The 18952-nt window shown below is 39.2% G+C and overlaps 1 protein-coding gene across 19 annotated transcripts in view; it reads right to left on the minus strand.

The window, feature by feature from the left end:
* The window catches only part of PKHD1 (PKHD1 ciliary IPT domain containing fibrocystin/polyductin), a 476353-nt gene that overhangs the window by 263019 nt on the left and 194382 nt on the right, over window positions 1–18952 (minus strand). For all 19 annotated transcript variants that reach the window (XM_082346239.1, XM_082346233.1, XM_082346232.1 and 16 more), the window contains 5 exons: window positions 16941–17053; window positions 15353–15458; window positions 13235–13369; window positions 6793–6928; window positions 3788–4034 (listed from right to left, as the gene is read on the minus strand). In XM_082346239.1, coding sequence (XP_082202365.1) covers window positions 3788–4034; window positions 6793–6928; window positions 13235–13369; window positions 15353–15458; window positions 16941–17053 — 737 coding nt within the window. The remainder of the gene's footprint in view (window positions 1–3787; window positions 4035–6792; window positions 6929–13234; window positions 13370–15352; window positions 15459–16940; window positions 17054–18952) is intronic.

Here is an 18952-nt window from a genome sequence, read left to right on the forward strand (position 1 = left end):
TAGCTGCTCAGTGGAAATATAATACAAGCCATAAATGCAGGCCACAGATAGAATCTTAAATTTTATTGTAGCCACACTGAAAAATTTAAAAGAAACAGGTGAAATTAATTTTAATAATATATTTAACCCAATATATTCAAAACTTATCACTTCAACGTAAGCAATATAAACAAATTGTTGAGCTCTCTTACATTCTTTTTTTTCATACAAAGTCTTAGAAATAAGGTGTATAGTTCACACTTATGGCACATCTCCATTTGGACGAGTCACATTTCACGTGTTCAGTAGCCACCTGTGGCGAGTGACTTCAATACTGGGCAGGGCAGATTCTAAGGGCAGTTGGATAAATGGATCTGGAATTCAATAAAGCAATGTAGACTGGAGGGAAAAAATCTAGAATCATCAGTGACTGTTAACTGAGGCTGTGGAATAATCCAGATCACTTGGGAAGAGCATGACGTGAGAGGAAAGCTTCTCACAGAACCCTAAGGAACACTAGCATTTAAGGGGCAGGGAGAAGAACTTACAAAGGAGGTCTAGAAGGAGCACACAGAAATCTACTGGTGAGATGATCCTTGTTCCAGGTAATTTATCTCTATACATAAGAAATGTGGGATCAGTAAATCCAGGAACTATGTGAGGCATGTTGTCATTATGAGGCCTCTATAGGAAAAGTTCCTGACATTTTTCTGAAATGAGGTCCTGACTTACACTGATAGGGCTAATGCTTTCCAGTCTTATCAGGAAGGATGGGGTTGAGAGAATGAGATTGGAAGCCAGGAAAGGAACGCTATGCTGAGTACCTGTGGCCCCTAAAGAAAGCATGTTTTTAGAACTGGCAAGTGAGAGAGAACTCACCCAAACCAAGCATGTCATCATTTTAACAAAACAGAAACTAGACTCTGCCTTGTAGAGGGTAGGAATCTTTCCTTCACCTAAATATTAAACATTATTACCAACTTCAAACATTTTTAAGCCTCAGTCAACCCAACTGCAAGGTCAAGTCAGAGGAAGCTACAAAACCGGAAATGCCACAATGTAAGCACCCATCACTCTTGGAAAATGTAGTGAGGGAAGGTCGCCAATGTCAAACAAGGAACTTATAGTGAACATGAACCAGAAGGGGCCTCCAAGGAAGAGATCACACTCCAAGCACTCGGTTGCTGGTTAGGGGGCAGAGGTGCCCCGTTAAACAGCTGTGCGGCCCTCACGCCTTGCCCTCTGGGGACCTGGGCTGAGGGAGGCAGGAGGAGGCTAAGAGTTGAAAGGGAAGAGGGCAGGGTCCTTGTGCCACATCAGATCTCCATCAACATGCAACCCCAAAAGATGGGGACCGTGAGAGCTTTGTAAATCAACTCTTAGGGTGCGTGCTCCAGGGCAAATAGCACAACAAATTAATCCTTTCTCCATGAAATGCAGCAAAGTTTGTATCTACGCAGAATTCAAATTGCTCATTAGCTCTGACATGTTCCTAATGAAATGCTCTGGGACAGAGATCAAGTCACTGAACACAAATAGCTGAGGATAGAATCCTGGAAAGCTCAAGTTAGAAAGACCTTAGGGCAGTGCTTCTAAAACTTGAATATAAATCCCCTGTGGGTCCTGACTCAGAACGTCTGCAGTGAGTCTGAGATTCCCGAGTCTAATCCCAGGTAACACAGATGCACTCTGACTAGCAAGGCCTTCGAGATCATCTAACCCAACCTCCTTACCCTAGAGATGAGGACACGAAGGCTAAGAGACTCATAATTGGGAATGTGCTAAGACTCCCCTGGGGCCAATTTGGGGTCATTGAGCACTTGTCCACAGACCTGTGAATCAACCTGAAAATGTTTAAAATAGAAGCCTAGGGAGTAGGGTGACCAACCATCCTGGTTTTCTCAAGACTGAAGGGGTTTCTGGGACACGAGGTTTTCTATTTTAAAACCAAGAAAATTACAAACAAACCAAGGCAAGTTTTTCACCCTAGTAGGAGTCTTTTGAATCTACTTAGAATACAGTATCAAGATTATTATCTTTTTGACCTTGTCAGTCCCTGAGTGCTGGGATCATGACCTGCTGCCTAGGTAAGCACCTAATTATCCTGTCCTAAAGATCTCCAAGAGCAGATGTTCAGAAGGAGTACACCTGCGGAGCCTTCTAATGGCACTAAATGCCTCTCTAAGACACAGTCTCCCAGTAGGTCTCCAAGTAAGGCATAAAAAAGGAATATCGGGGCTTCCCTGGTGGCGCAGTGGTTGAGAATCTGCCTGCCAATGCAGGGCACACGGGTTCGAGCCCTGGTCTGGGAAGATCCCACATGCCGTGGAGCAACTGGGCCTGTGAGCCACAACTACTGAGCCTGCGTGTCTGGAGCCCGTGCTCCACAACAAGAGAGGCCACGACAGTGAGAGGCCCGCGCACCGCGATGAAGAGTGGCCCCTGCTCGCCGCAACTAGAGAAAGCCCTCGCACAGAAATGAAGACCCAACACAGCCAAAAATAAATAATAAAATAAATAAATAAATAAATAAATAAATAAATAAAGGAATATCAACAACACAGAGAAATCAATATCATGCAAGCACAGAATGTTCTTTTTAACTACATAAATCTATTTTAATTTTCTTCATTTGGAAAAAACGCATATAAGAAATAAATCACTAACTTTAATAAAGCTCAAAATGCTCATTAAAAACATCTTTGTTAAAATCACTAAAATGATAAAAATCAGGATGCATTCCTAAGAATGAAAAGGAAAGGCATGCTCTGCATAATCAAAATGATTAGAAAAGAAAATATATCCCTCCACATTGTTATTTTACTCACTGGAATTGGGTCCATTAACATCAGATAGAATAATATACAGTTTGGAAAGCAAAAGTGGAGCATTTTCAGATGATTCAATGCTAGCAGGGTATTATATTACTCAGGTGTCTAAAACAGAAAGTCAAGATACTGATGCCATATGCATTCAGAATGCAGACTTAGTGCAATCCTGACCATATAGGCTCACCCTCTGTAGTTTACCTGTTTAAATAAGATGCCAGCGTGATCTGACTGAAGCACTTGACTTAATATTCATGCAGTTAGGACACAAAACAAAAGGAAAAAAGTGTGGCTAAATGTATATAATGCATTTGAAATAGGTAAAAGATAGAACCCTAGACACTCAGCAATCTTTACCTGGAAATTAAAGAGGGCAGAAGCAATCCTATTATGCATTATAAACAGCCCAGCTGCTGACTTAATGGTAGTTTGAGTAGCATAACCAAGGAGTCCTTGCTCCAATATTAATAGGAAATGTATTGTACAAATCCAATAGTTCATGAAATTAACAAGGAAAATGAACTGGGGTGAAGCAACTTTGCAAGTAATAGGGAGGCATCAGCAATTGCTTCCCTGGAGCATACTGAACACTTAAAAAGAGCTCAGGGGGAGTAGGTGTACATAAATGAGAATGGACATTACTGGAATTTTTAATAATCCTCTTAATTTAAATATATTTCAAATTCTCTGTTGGTTGCAAGTCTTTTCAAGAGGAAGCTATTAGCTCAAAATGCCAATAAGAGGTCAAGGGCTATGAGACCTGGTCCACTGTTATTGAAAGTTAGCTGCCATTTGAATAAGTCTAAAACTACTGTAAACTTATGATCTGACAGCTGTCAAAATTATCCCCACGTCACTTTTGTAGAACCAAATACTTCCAAAAGATTCCGGAAAACAATTTCGCTTCTACGAATATCAACAGCATGAATGATATATGCATGTGCACTGACAAGCCAAAATGTAGAGTTAATTCAACTTACAAACCAATAGACATACGATGAAAGAGAACATTTTCCTCACAGACACTTCCATGGACAAGCTGACTGAAGCTGGCCTTGACCAAACAAGAAGCTGGAAGGGTTTCCATAGAAGCAAGAACGTGACTTCTATTTTTCCCGGACAGAGACCCATCCAAGTCTTCCAAAATTGCTGCATGAGGAAATGGAAATGCTACCAAGTTTGGAGAGTTTGTAAACTTCAACTGGTTGGTCTTGACAGTAAATCCACCTATAAATTGGAAGAAAGACTGTGATGCAATGACACCAAAGAATATGATCACAAATGGCAACTGAAGTCAGTGAGATATTTTCAGTATTTTAAATTGCATATTTATACAGTTTTACAATCCACTCATTTATTCAAGAAAAAAAAAAATCCTAGGTGTTGACTATATGCCAGGCTCTGTGCTATGTACTGGAGAGAGAGGGAAACAAGAACAGTAGTGGCATTGCTCTCATGCAGCCTGTATTCTGGGGCAATGATTCTCAGCCAGGGGTGGTTTGCCCTCCAGGGGACATTTGGCACCATTTGCAATCATTTTTGGCTGTCACAACTGGGTGGATGGCAGTGCTACGAGCATCTGGTGGGTAGAGGCAAGGATGAGGCTAAACATTCTATAACGCACAGGACAGTCCCCACAACAAAAAGTTATCCAGGGACTTCCCTGGTGGTCCAGTGGTTAAGACTCCGTGCTTCCACTGCAGGGGGCGCGGGTTCCATCCCTGGTCCGGGAACTAAGATCCCCCCATGCTGCTCTGTGCAGCCAAAAAAAAAAGTTATCCAACCCCAAATGCCATAGTGCCAAGGGTGAGAAATTGTGGTCTAGTGGGAAATGATGACACAGAACATTAATTGACTGATTATTAAATGCTAAAAGTGCTGTGGGTTAGTCTCTCCATCTTTCTGCTCTAGTTCTTCTACGGCAAACCTAACTCCACTTTTTATGAGATTTATACTTTAAACATTTACCCTCAAAAGCAATATTCAATCAATCACGTGGGTAAATAGTAATAGTAACACATTTTTCAAATATTAGCTCTAGGGCTACACTTCTTAGCAGGGTTTCCCTCATACCACCTCCATGTGATTCATTGTGATTCTGCTGCCAGGCCAGTTGCCCAGGAAGAAACGATGGCAGTGGTCTTCTAATACTCACCTTCTTGTCATTAAAATTTAAAAATTCAGTACACATCTCTTAGTATATATGCTACCATATTACTGTATTATATAACTTATAAAATACACAAAAAAAGGAAAATTTTAAAATAAAATATTGATACAAAGAGAGGCCCTAATGCTTTCATTCTCATCCCAGTAGAGTCCATGTACTGAATGGTCACACATTCAAGATGCCACGATTCCACCTCTGGCAACTTCTGTAGTTCATCTAATACCACAAGCAGTTCTACAATTCAGTTATATTGGATTTCTTTGCAATTCCCCAATCATAACTTGCTCTTTGGAATTTTTTTTTATATGCTGTTTCTAATACGTAGAAACTTTTATCTGCCTATTCCTCCTTGCAAACTTCTCTTCACCTTTCTAAATCCTGCTCAAGGCACTCTATGATGAAATCTTACCTGACCCCTTTCCTTGCTCCCCTCACTGACCTTGCTCAATCCTCTAGTACTGGACTCATCACACTATTACAATCACTGGCTTAGACATTTATTTTTGTGCCTCGATGGAGAGATGCTGGAAGACAAGAACTATGTGTTTTTCATCTCTGTACTGCTCAGTTCCTTAAACAGAACCTAGACTAGACAATTTTTAAACAAATGAAAGAGATAGCTTCGCCAAGACCATCCAGTGAGAGGAGATTAGAGCTCATAAGGAGCAGTGTGCTTTTTTTTCAGTGTCTTATGAATGATATGAAACAGTGAAGCTATTAAATGACTGAGGAATTATGATTTGAAGTGATTGCCATAAGGCATTTTTTATTCCTATTATTATTTCTACAATCTTAAACTCAGATGCCACCCAAATAAAAACAATATTTGGCTCTGCCTATGGGGGGGTGGGGTGGAAAAAAGCTCAGTGGAAACTTGCTGATTATTCATTTAATTAAAAAAACAAACAATTATCTAAATTGGTGATTCAAACCACGAGAGCATATTTACTTGAATCACTTGGTTTGTCTGTTTACAAAGATCAAATCAACTAGATTGCTCTCTGCTTCTTTTCACCTTGGCCCATGAGTTCTCCAAGGTATTTCTCACTGCCTCTGAGATGTGGTTAACAAGTGGACAAGAATTCCTATGGTGCATACAACAAGTCTTGGGCTGTTGCAAACATAAAGTACCTGAACTCTGGCTCTTTCAGGAAAGCTTGCATGTGTGTTAGTTTATATCCACATGTCTATCCATCCAGTTCCATTCATTGATTTAATCAATGAACCTGCTGGGCATCAGGCTACTAGTTACTAATGATAAAACTCTGAGCAAAAGAGATGTGATCAGATATAGAGAACAAACTGGTGGCTAGGGTGGGGCAAGATGGGGGAGGGGCGCAAGATGGACAAACTACTATGTATAAAATAAATAAGCTACAAGGATACATTGTAGAGCACAGGGAATATAGCCAATATTTCATAATAACTTTAAATGGAGTATAATCCATAAAAATATTGAATCACTATGTTGTACACCTGAAACTAACTGTAAATCAACTATACTTCAATAAAAAAGAGAGAGAGAGAGAAAGATGTGATTCCTGCCTTTATGAAGCTCAGAGTGCAGCAGAGACATGGCACCATAGTCATAGAGTGTGATAGGCACCATATAGGGAAAGACTGGGGAGCTGCAGGAGCCACATTGGGAGCACCTGGCCTCCTCTAGAATTTCTTTTAGGAGATTTGAGCAGCAGTTTCAACTAATGCAATCTTATAACTAAAAGAAACAATGAATCACAATGGCTTTTGCCACTATTTATCACATTTATATGAGTACTCACCTTATTCACTATATATCTTATCTACTCAACTTACCCTGTCCTCGGGAACAGCCTGAACAGGTCCTGATGGCCACACAGTCAATGAGATCAAAATTCACAAAGGTTGTGTTAGACACTATCAGTTCCCACCTTTTGGGAGTTTTGATCCCAGCTGACATACACAGGCTTCCCTGTGATTTAGAAGGGGGAAAAAAAGGGAAGAAAAATAAGGGGACTGGCCACATGAAATACAATTTTAATACATGAATAAAAACAATTAAGTGAGTAAAAAGACAAACTACAGACTGGGAAAAATATTTGCAAATCAAATATATGACAAAGGATCACAATGAAATATGCTACACACCTGTTAGATGGCTAAATGAAAAATTAGTGACCGTACCAAGTGCTGATGAGGAAAAGAAATAAATGAACCTCTCATACATTGCTGGTGGAAATGCAAAATGGTACAACCACTTTGGAAAATACTTTGGCACTTTCTTACAAAATTAAACATACTCTTATCATTGACCTAACCACTCAACTCCTAAGTGTTTACCTTAGAGAAATGAAAACTTATGTTCAAACAAAACCCTTACACAAATGGGTAAAACAGTTTTCTTTGTAGTCAATGACCAAATCTGGAAACAACTCAAATGTCCTTCAACAAATGAGTAGGTAAACCTGTGGTAGATTCCTATAGTGGAATACTGCCCCACAATAACAAGGAATAAAATACAAGTTAGATAAATACCAAAGGATTTGGGAATGAAAGAAGCCAGTCTCAAAAGGTTACATACTATCTTATTCCATTTATATAATTGTTGAAAAGAAAAAACTATAGTGACAGAGAATACATTAGTGACCTCCGAGGGGTTAGACATGAGAAGAGGTTGTGGCTACAGAAACGAAGTCAGAGGGAGGTTTTTTCAGGCTGATGCAACTGTTCTGTATCTTGATCGTGGTGTTGGTAGTTACAGAAATCTACACATATGTTAAAATTTATAGAACTGTACATCAAAAAAGTCCATTTTACTGTATGTTAATATAAAAATAAATAGTAAAAAGTCTAAAAAGAAACAAAAACTGCTTCCAGGATTTTCCACAAAATCTCTTCAACAGACTCCATCTAATCAAGCTGTTAGTGCTTCACTGTTCCACTGCTAAAGATAATTGTCTGTCTGAGGATCACCAGAAATTGTCAAAGGTCTCCAGCATGGAAGACAGTGATAAAAAGAAACAAACAGAAGAAAAGAAACCCAGTGGAGACAAAGCCAGTATAGAAATCAGAAGAACACTTAAACACTATCATTAATAACATCAGAGAAATAAGAATATCATGTGCATGAAACAAGAAGAAGCCTAAAAAGGAAGGAATTTATTATTACTGCTCTCCTGTTTTTGTTCTTTTTTTCAGAAAAGAAAAAAAGAACAAAAACAGGAGAGCAGTAATAATAAATTCAATAGAAAAAAATGAAATATCTTAGGAAGTAGGATAAAAAGGCAGTGGGGCAGTGGGAAATCAGAGAGAAAATTAAGAAGATTAGATAAGTAATTTAGAGAGCCAATATCCGAATAACAATAATTTCAAGAAAAAGGAAAATATAGAGGAGATAAGTATCAAAGAAATAAGTGAAGAAAACTTCCCAGAAGGAAAAGATATGATTTTTCCACAGTGAAAAGTCCTGCCCAGAGCCTAATACAGCGGTTAGAAGAAAAAGTCACAGAGCAAGGTACACCATATTGAAATTGCAAAATACCAGGAACAAGGGCTAGACCCTAAAAATCTCCAAAGAGGAAAAACTAATAGGTTACATACAAAAGACCTAGAATCTGAGTATGTAAAAACTCTTTTCTTTTTGCAAAGTGATTCAGTATATATATATGGTTTTTAAAATTATTTTCCATTATGGTTTATCACAGGATATTGAATATAGTTCTCTGTGCTATACAGTAAGACTTTGTTGTTTATCCATCCTATATGGTTTGCACAGAGTATCTAAAAACTCTTTAACCTCAAGACTAGAAGCTAGGAGACAATGAAGAATTGCCTTCAAAATGTCAAGGCAAAATGGATTCCAACCTAGCAGTCTATAGCCACAACCTTCCAAAAAGGGGGTCTCCATTTGTAGGTCAAAATCTTTAACTTCCATAGACCCCCAGTTAGTTAAGAAAGTTACTGCAGGCTAATAAAATGAGAATTAAATCAGAAAGGAGGGAGACAGGGGAATCAGGAAAAAGAGTTCCAATACTACAGAGACATGAAGAAAATCTCCAGAATGTTGGTCAAGAGAAATTCCAAGACCTAGCTATGAAACCCTTTTCTCACACTGCTGGTACAAGTTTAAATACTTGTAGTTGTTTGTCGTTTGGCATCGGCCACTAAAGCTGAAGGGATATACTCTGAGCCAGCAATTTTACAATCTGGCACATGTTCAACAGAAATGCATGCTTGGGAACACCAAGAGACATATAGAAGATTGTTCATAACATCTTTCTCTGTAATAACCTAAAACTGGAAACAAGCAAATGTGCATCAACAGCAGCATAGCTTTAAAAAATTGTGATAGAGTCCATAAAATGGAATACTACGTAACAATGGGAAGAATAAATGATTGCAACATATAAAAACATGGATGAATCTCACAGACATAATGTTATGCCAAAGAAGCCAGGCACAGAAGAGTTACACGATTTATGATTCCATTTATATAAAGTTCAAAAACAGATTTGAAATTAACCCATGTCTGAGAAGTCTGAATAATGGTTCCCCTTTGGCTTGGGGGCTGGGGGTTGGGTTAACTGGGAGCAGGCATGAAGGGGTTTCAGAGGAATTGGTGATGTGCTATTTCTAGATCTGGGTGGTATGCACGTGGTTCCTGCTTTATAAAAATTCATTGAGCTCTTCACTTGTGATTTGTGCACTTTTCCCCGTAAACGTTATATTTCCATGAAACAATTTGTTTTAAAAGGTGGGACAATACTAGAGAAAAGTAACGTATAAGACAGGAGGGTGAAGAAAGAAGTTAGAGAAGTTTAAGGTCCTTGCATGGCTCATGTAATTAAGTGCGGATGTAATTAAGGCTTTGTGAAGACTAGCAGGTGTGTCACAAGTTTAAGTCCAACGTGAACAATCATAACAGAATGAATAACGTTCAAATGAGTAAATATAAAAAAGATATTATTCAATGCAGGACAAATCAAGTTCCGAAAGTAGAAAAAAAGAAACATAGAGGCTTCCCTGGTGGCGCAGTGGTTGAGAATCTGCCTGCCAATGCAGGGGACACGGGTTCGAGCCCTGGTCTGGGAAGATCCCACATGCCGCGGAGCAACTAGGCCCGTGAGCCACAAATACTGAGCCTGCGCGTCTGGAGCCTGTGCTCCGCAGTAAGAGAGGCCGCGATAGTGAGAGGCCCGCGCACCGCGATGAAGAGTGGCCCCTGCTCGCCGCAACTAGAGAAAGCCCTCGCACAGAAACGAAGACCCAACACAGCCAAAAATAAATAAATTAATTAATTAATTTTTTTTAAAAGTGCAATTGATTAAAAAAAGAAAAGAAACATAGAAAACGGGTTGCAAACTGAAAACACGAAATAAGATCGTGGAAGTAAATGCAAATATGTGGGAGACATCAGCATGCAGATGGTAACTGAAACCACTAGAGAAAATGAGATTTCTCCCAGGGAGAGCAAGTGTATGGAGAGAAGAAGGGGCCCTACGATAGAATTTAGACAAACAAAAAGATGAAAGGTCTAAACTGGGGAAGAGAAATCCACAAGTGAAGATGAGGAGTAACCCGGAGACAAATAGGAAAAAGAATGAAGCATCCCCAACAGCATCTGTCTGAATAAGACTTTTTTTTAAGTAGTACCCTCTGCTTGAATTAATTACAATAACAACAAAAAGGCAACCATCCTACAGTTACTTCCAAAAGTAGGATGACCATAGTTTACATCCAAATCAGGACATCTTGAAGAGTGTGAAAAGGGGTGCTAATTAGATGGAAGGCTAGGACCGCACAACAAACAAAACCACACAACCAAACTAGCATGTATAGTGATGGTTAGCGCGCCTCTTTCTCTTGCATAATAAAGCCATCCTCACTGGAAATTATTCTACCCATCTCAGTTACAAGGTAATGTTGGGTATGAGGCATACACAAATATGCCTAAAGGAAAAAAAATCCTTTTTTTCTTCCAGAGAAAACTTAGTTTTCTTCCAGAAACTAGTGTTTGTTTTAGAATAAGACTCACTGATAGCAGAAACTAACACAACATTGTAAAGCAATTATACTCCAATAAAGATGTTAAAAAAATTTTTTTTAATAAAAATAAATTTTTAAAAACTCAGTGATAATTGTGTGTCACCAATTATACGTGGGTGGAAGGTCTAAGAATAGTTAAGCCAAATTCTCTGAAAATTTTAATTCCTAAAGAAATGGCAGGTTTGAAAGAAAGAGGCTAAAATCAGATTTCCACAACCACAGAGAGGTTTGGCATCCTCCTTTTTTTAAAAAAACAATTAACACAGTTTTATACAGCAATAACGTGGTTCCCAAATATATCTGAGCAATGTTGTGTTAACTAAAGATTCATAGATATTTTTCTTGTTTGTTTTTAACTCTAGAACTTTGCAAAGACTTTAAAGTGTTACTATGCAATGTGAATTTCAGGGGATGGGAGGGATGGTAAACAGCATATCCTGTATGTAATTAACCTAAGAATCTTTCTTTTCTCAGAGCCTCTCTTGGGACCAGCCTTCAATGAAAAAACACTTCAGAGAATACTGGAGTAGGCACTAATAAATGCTTATTGCCAAAGCCATTTTCCATGTGTAATTAAATGAGTATTAGACCAGGCGCGGGAAGATATCCAGGTGGTCCTAGCTCCACAATACTGGGCATGATCTTCGGCTATTATTTGACTTCCCAAAGCCTCCATTTCTTTACCTGTAAATTCAGGAGTTCTAACTAGACCAACTCTTAGGTAATATTTACCTCTAAAGTTGCATGGTTTTATGATTTGGATGCCTAACCAAGATCTAGACCTTTCCTAGAACAAGCTGTTTAACATTTTCCATCCAGGGACTTCGGTTCTGCACTTACTTGTTAGGAGACTAAGAAGCCCTCAGTTGCATTACCTTGCTGGTGAATCACACCCCAGGGGTGAGATTATTTTTTGTTATCTCATGATAAGCACCCTTTTGTCATAATCTATCTCTTAACTTATGTCACTCTCCCATTAATTATGATGTCTATTTAGCATCAGTTAGGATGTTGTGACATTAATTTGCCAGGACAGTTATTTCCTCAGCTTGATGGGCATTTTGTTTTTAGCATCTTCTCTATGGTTATTTTGGAGAAATTTAAGGGCCTGGGTCAACCAGTATCACAAAATCTAAATCTGGGTCCCATGCTCTCTTGAAAACTATGCAACCTGAAAAGAAGAATAATCTCTCAAGGTTGTAATCCTTTCAGAGAAAAGGAAGAACTGGCAAGTATTTCCCTCCTGAAAAGAATGGTTCAGAAGAGAAGTAATGAAGGAAGTTGGAGAATTAAATGTAGGAAAATGTAGCTTAGTAAGAAAATGATTTTTTTACTCTTAATGTTTGTATCTATAGCTATGAAATAGTCAAGGGAAGTACAAAAGTCAATAATTATCATTTAAATATCAGTTGATCAAAGCATTCAGGAGCAAACTAAAGAGAATGCTCTTTCCTTGGTCCCCAGAAGCACTGTAGGTCCCTTCCATCTATGATTATTCTGACAATGGGGCACTAATATTCATGTAACTCCTTCAAGAAAAAGAACTTGGGGGACCCATTATAGGTCTGAAGCCAATGGCAGCCATGGACTTCCCTTGAGAACTAGTACTTCTTATCCAGGAAGTCCTCTAAGGCTCACCTACATTCTGGGCCCCTGGCCATGCAGTGGCAGGGAAGTCATCTATAGGTTGATGTTTATCATGTAGAAACCCACACTGAGGCAAGTATTAGGGAATCACATAAGAAACCCTAGTATATTAAGCAAACAATATAAATTATATCACCTTTTTTTCTGGGGCAGGAACCCTAAATAGAGTAAGAACCCTATGAACAAAATGTTGATGTCGAAACTTGGCAAACCACAGATGCACAAAGACGATATGGAATCACCTCATAATCCTTGTGAAGTTAGAGTAAATGACCCTAAAATTATTAGGCTTATTATTGAATTGTATGGACAATAATGCTAAATCGCAAACAAATAAGAGTTCTGCGAACCACTCAGGGCTTTTGTGATGTACATGGACGCATAACATGGAAATCTTGTGTATATTTGAATTTTATGATAAACATCACCACTGTTACAAATCAAAAGCTCCTCCAAATTTGACCAATTAAATACAAGATTTACTAAAGAATGCTATTTAAATTACATATCCTGGATTACCAGGGGACCCAACACATACGATTCCGTTTTGATGGACAACATAAAAGAATCACACGAAGGCATTTACCTTGGGGGCAAAATGAGCAAGTAATAAGCTGTCAGTAACTGAAGTATTTGCATCACTTTCCAAGATGTCAATTCCAAAATCTCTGCATGCATAAACCTGGAAGTTTTTCAGGTGAAGATTGCTACTTCTAAAAATCTATAAAACAACAGCATATATTATGTCAAAGGTCTGAGGCTCGGGTTTTCTTGCAGACTTCCTGTAGCTTCTTTAATTATTGATGAAGTATAAATAAGCATGCTATACCATATTTAAGCAGCTTTTGTCCATCAATATCTGTGCGGGCATCCCAAAGTTGCCGTGAGGTCAGCACTAACTAGTCCCCTTTGGTAACATCCCCTCTGTACTTTTCATTTCTCCTCCTAACAATTGATGCATTAAAAAGGTCAATGTGAATTCTTCGTGTACCTAAAGTAAACTTGCAACTGTCAAGTAACACAAAATTTACGGAGAAAAACAGGGCATCCAAGAACTCCAGTACTTAACATTTTCCTCGGTGTTGTATATGTTTACTAATATTGTCAGAAAATTGTAAATATGAAATAAGTAATTCAGCATGACTACAGACTCAAAATATGTTATATGCATATACAATGATGACAGCTTGGGCTAGTGGCCCCAAACAAGGATCAAGTATTAACAAAATGAGCTTGTTAGAGTTGAATCACACTAGCGTGGGGAACAGAACCCTTGGTTTTTACCTAGCACTCATATTAACTAATTATGTGATCTTGGGCAAGACATTTAACTTTTCCTAGGCCTCAGTTCAACCACCCTGAAAATCAGGGTGCCGTTAGGACTAGCAGTTAACCTTACACAGTCGCCTCTTTGTTTACTAAATAGGGTCATGCTTATGTTCGTACCTTAAAGTGGGAGTTTCCTATTAATTAAGGCCAAGGAAGCCTTGATTTATCACAGTATGGTGCTTCTACTTGTTGATCAGTCTTTGTGCTTGAATTTTCAAGAACTGAATAGCTTGCATTTCCCACTATGTATGCGCTGACAGCTTTTATAAAATGATAGATCTTTGAAGACACGTTTATGTAAACAAAATAGGTACGATCTGAACTGATAACTTGACAACAGTTGTTACCTAATTACAGGCATCAGCCCTTCTGCAAGGCACGAATTGCTTCCCTGCAAAAGAGGGATCTGTCACCTCTATATTTATAATGCTTATGGGAAACAAAGTACTTTATCAAATTTAATGAGAAGAAAATACTTAATACAATAGGGATTCTTCCTGTTAACTAACCCAATTTTGTACTTTGGGACTTTCCCAAATAGTTCTCCTTATGTTGGATATGTGAAATAAATGCCTAGCTTTCTTACTGTGACTTAATTATATGTTTTTATTCTATTTCCTGAATGCCCTATAGATATATTTCTTCATCTGTGTATCTTAGGCTCCCTATTTCTACGTGGCAGAGACCAAATGTCTGTAATTTTCTCTGTGTAGCACCAAATAGTGACCCTGGATAATTTTTATATGGTGCTGGTAATAGTGAGCATACAAAGCTTTCTTATAAGACATCACTGAAATAATGAAAATTAAATGGATAACATGAACATTGTTTCCTTTCAAGGAAAATGGAAGAAAATTTGGCTCATAGATGAAGGTAAGAATGCCACCTTGAGCTGGAATTTTTGTGTTTCAGTGATGAACAGCACTTTTCCTTACAACTGAAACATGTACTATTCAGGATATTAGGGTATCAAATGCACAACTTTTGGAGTCTGGATTCTGCACCTGGTTTTGCTGCTAACAAACTGTGTGACCTTTGGCAAATCCCTTCACTTTCTGAACCTTAATTTTTTCTCTCTAAATAGGCATGTGAGGGGAAGAACAGATGACCCCTATGATCTTTCTTGGTTGCAAATCTCTACGATTCTGTTGTTCCCTATTAGAGCTGCTGGAAAATCGCCAGACAGGCAATGAACTAACCTTGGCTTACTGACTAGGAATCTGTTCATTCAACAACTATTTCACACACACCTATGATGCTGTTGGCTCCTTAAAGCTGTGAGAATATCGCAATGCTCCCCCAGCAGCAAATAATCCCCCTTTAAGTAGAGATGCACAATAAATCACCACAAGAACAAAAAGCTAAAGAAACGTACTTGGGCACCACCTGCACTTCCCCAAACCGTGAAATTTTGGAACAGGGTGGGACCAGTGCCATTATCCCAAGTTGGCTGAAACTTAGGGTATACAAAGAGGCCACACCTAGGAAGAAAGATAAAGAGTGAAATTCAGCCAATTTCTGCATTCCAAATGTCTCACTTTTTCTCATTGGAAAATATAAAACTAAAGGTACTGAATAAGGGAGAGTAAAGAGGAGACCTGCGAGCCTTCTCTCTGACTGTCATTGCCTATCCGTCAGCCTTTCCTTTCTGTCACCCTCTGTGACCTGCTCCTGGATCTCAACAAGACACAGATTGCCATGGTCCCACTCCATTCTCTCAGCCCTTCTAGATCCATCCCCTTCCTGGGAGCCTGGACTCCCCTGCCTAGCCCTTCATAACACGAGCCTCACGCTTCCATCAGTCCCTTCTAGATCCATCCCTTTGCTGAGACAGCAGCTACCAGCCCCTGTAATGCCTGCAGCTTTTGTGCTTCTCCCTGAAATGCCTTAGCATTGTGGTATTTTGGATACCTTCTCCCCTCACATCCCAGGGCTGCTGAGAGCTGCTAGATAAAAAAACTTCATAATCTTAATAATAATTTCATGACACATGTACTAATTCTCGCCTCAGCCGGCACTTCAACATGGCAGAGCAATGGTGCTTAATCCTTATTCCACTCTCCTTATCATTTCCCATCATTGCAATATTATTTCCCTATTATTAACATAACTAACTATTATCAGAATTATTTATATCGAGGAATTCCCCAGCAGTCCAGTGGTTAGGACTCCATACTTTCACTGTTGAGAGTGTGGGTTCAATCCCTGGTCGGGGAACTAAGATCTCGCATGCCGCACTGCATGGCCAAAAAAATAATAATAATAAATAAATAAACTGTTTAATAGAATTATTTATATCAATTATTGAGTTCCTACCATATTCGAGATGTTCTCTTAGGTGCATTATAGAAGTCATCTCTAATTTTCACATGAAACTTTCACTAGAGATATGTCCCTATTTCACAAATAAGGGATCTAACTCTTTTTAAAAAAAAAAAAAAAAAGGCAGTTTACTCAGACAAAGTCCAGATTTGAATCGGGGCCTGACTGATTCTGAAGTTCACATTTTTCCCACGTTCCCACCATGTTTCCCGGTCCTTGCTCTTAGCAGACGACCTTATCCTCTAAATAGCAAAGACTTTGAACGAGCCCCTCTCATCTCACAGTGTGCAAGTCACAGGCAAAGAGCCTCTTCTCCAAACTTCATTCTCCCCACTCAGCTCCCGAGCTCAGGCACTCTGGCTTCCCAGGTGCCCCCAGCCTGTTGGGAGTTTAATTCATCTCTCTATTGAATTCTCCTCTGGCCACAAAAGGTGCCCTCTGTCCTATGCCCCTTCAAGTGACCTCTCTCTCTTTCCCTTCCCTTCACCACCAAATATATGATCCAAGAAGCTCACTCAGACACATCATCAAATCTCACATGAATGCCAAGCATTACACAACCCTCTCTGTGAGTGTTGTGCAAAAAAATGTTAAACCATAAGGCTTCCACCCAAAATGTAGATGAACTTCCCCCAAGTTACCTCGTACAAGCATGTGCACTGTTCCGGGTAAAGGAGAGAAGTGGAGCTTGCGATGTTTGGTTGGTCACAAGGTGAAAAAAGTAGCCATAGCCAGCAGCACACACCCTATTTCCCTATGGAAATTAAGGATAGTTAAATCATAGTCAGTCCATTACAATAAGGCTGCTGGAAAGAAACACTCTTCTATGTGTTCATTCTGCTTTTTCACTTACTTCCTGCCAAGGTATATTGATATACCTTGGTTCAAAAATACGCTCATTCCAATAAAGAAGATGTGGTGTGTGTATATATAGATATATATAGATATATATACACACATACACATACAATGGAATATTACTCAGCCATTGAAAAGAATGGAATAATGCCATTTGCAGCAGCATGGATGGATGGACCTAGAGATTATCATACTAAGTGAAGTAAGTCAGACAGAGAAAGACAAACACCATATGATATCACTTATATGTGGAATCTAAAATACAACACAAATGAACATATCTACGAAACAGAAACAGACTCACGGACATAGAGAACACACTTGTGGTTGCCAAGGGGTGGGGGAGCGGGAAGGATTAGGAGTCTGGGATTAGCTGATGCAAACTATTATACATAAAATGGATAAGCAACAAGGTCCTACTGTATAGCACAGAAAACTATATTCAATATCCTGTGATAAACCATAATGGAAAAGAATATGAAAAATATACATATGTGTAACTGAGTCACTGTGATGTACAGCAGAAATTAAACACAACATTGTAAATCTAAAAATATATATATATATGCTCATTCCTCTTCCTCCAGGCAGTTCAATTTGACTGTACTTTGTCCACGTCAATAGCTGGCATCTCATGTTAAAACATCCTTGTAAATTTCCACAGTGAGAAGCTTACTTGTGTCACCTCATACAAGCTCTCCTCTTTAGTGTGTAAAAAATACTCGGGAGCAAAGTCGTCCCTAAAACCAAGTCTCCACAGAGTGTTCTCTCTGATCCTTTGAACAGAAGAAAAAAACTGAGATTATCTGCAATGGTTATTTAATATCAATGCAGATGGTAAGGGATATGCACGTTGGGATGAGACACAGAAAAGGGTTAGAACTGAAAGAGGAAGTTCTGACCCACTCAAGGACAGAGCTCTTCCTCCCAGCCTTTTAGAGAGCTCGAGGAGTTTATTATACTACACTGTGAGTAAGGATTAAGACCAAAGACTGCAATCACACCCTTTGAATCATAGCTGTTCTCTATTTATCCTTAGGTTAGCAAACTCATTTCATCCCATAGCTTCAGCCATTCTAGACTAATATTTTATTGGCTTTAATTCTTAAATGAAAGGACTTTAGGTTTTATTAAAGGCAGCGCTCTGAACCTGGGTGACCCACTGGCAGTCATTATATAGCAGTACTCCCTACAGAAGGGGATTTTAAAAAGTCTGTTCCTCTCTGGGAGTGCCACATGTTCCACACGCATGTGCGCACACACAAACACACACACATATGCACAAGCACACAGAAGCAAACAAAGTCGATATGGAAGAAAAACTGAAATAGGATGTTTTAAAACAAACAATACTCAACTCCTGGCTTATGTGAGAGAAGGAACCAGTACCCCAGCACCTGGAGGCCGTCAGCCTCTGGGGAAGCATGAATGAGGGCCAGAGTTGACACTGAGACGGGAGGCCTGGCCAGCAGGCAGCAGCTGGCACCTGGCCAGGGGAGCCAGCACTTGCTGACACAACCACAGGTACCGTTTCCTGAACATCAGCTGGTAGTTCACTGTGGGCACTGAAGGCTCTCTCACCCTGGGTATCTGTAATCCACCAGCCATGCCTCCTCTTTCACTCCATTACAGAACGCCTTCTTTCTTTGTGCACTAGTGGCCCATTCTTTACTGCACTTCATTCTTTTGGATTCTAAGCATTTCTCCAATTTTCTGAGGCCACTTAAAATTCCAATCACATGTCTTACCACATACTAAAAGTGACTTTTGGACATCATTGAATATGAAGCTGAAT

Source organism: Balaenoptera borealis (genome assembly GCF_965194805.1).
Source record: "Balaenoptera borealis genome assembly, chromosome: 12".
Lineage (NCBI taxonomy): Eukaryota > Metazoa > Chordata > Mammalia > Artiodactyla > Balaenopteridae > Balaenoptera > Balaenoptera borealis.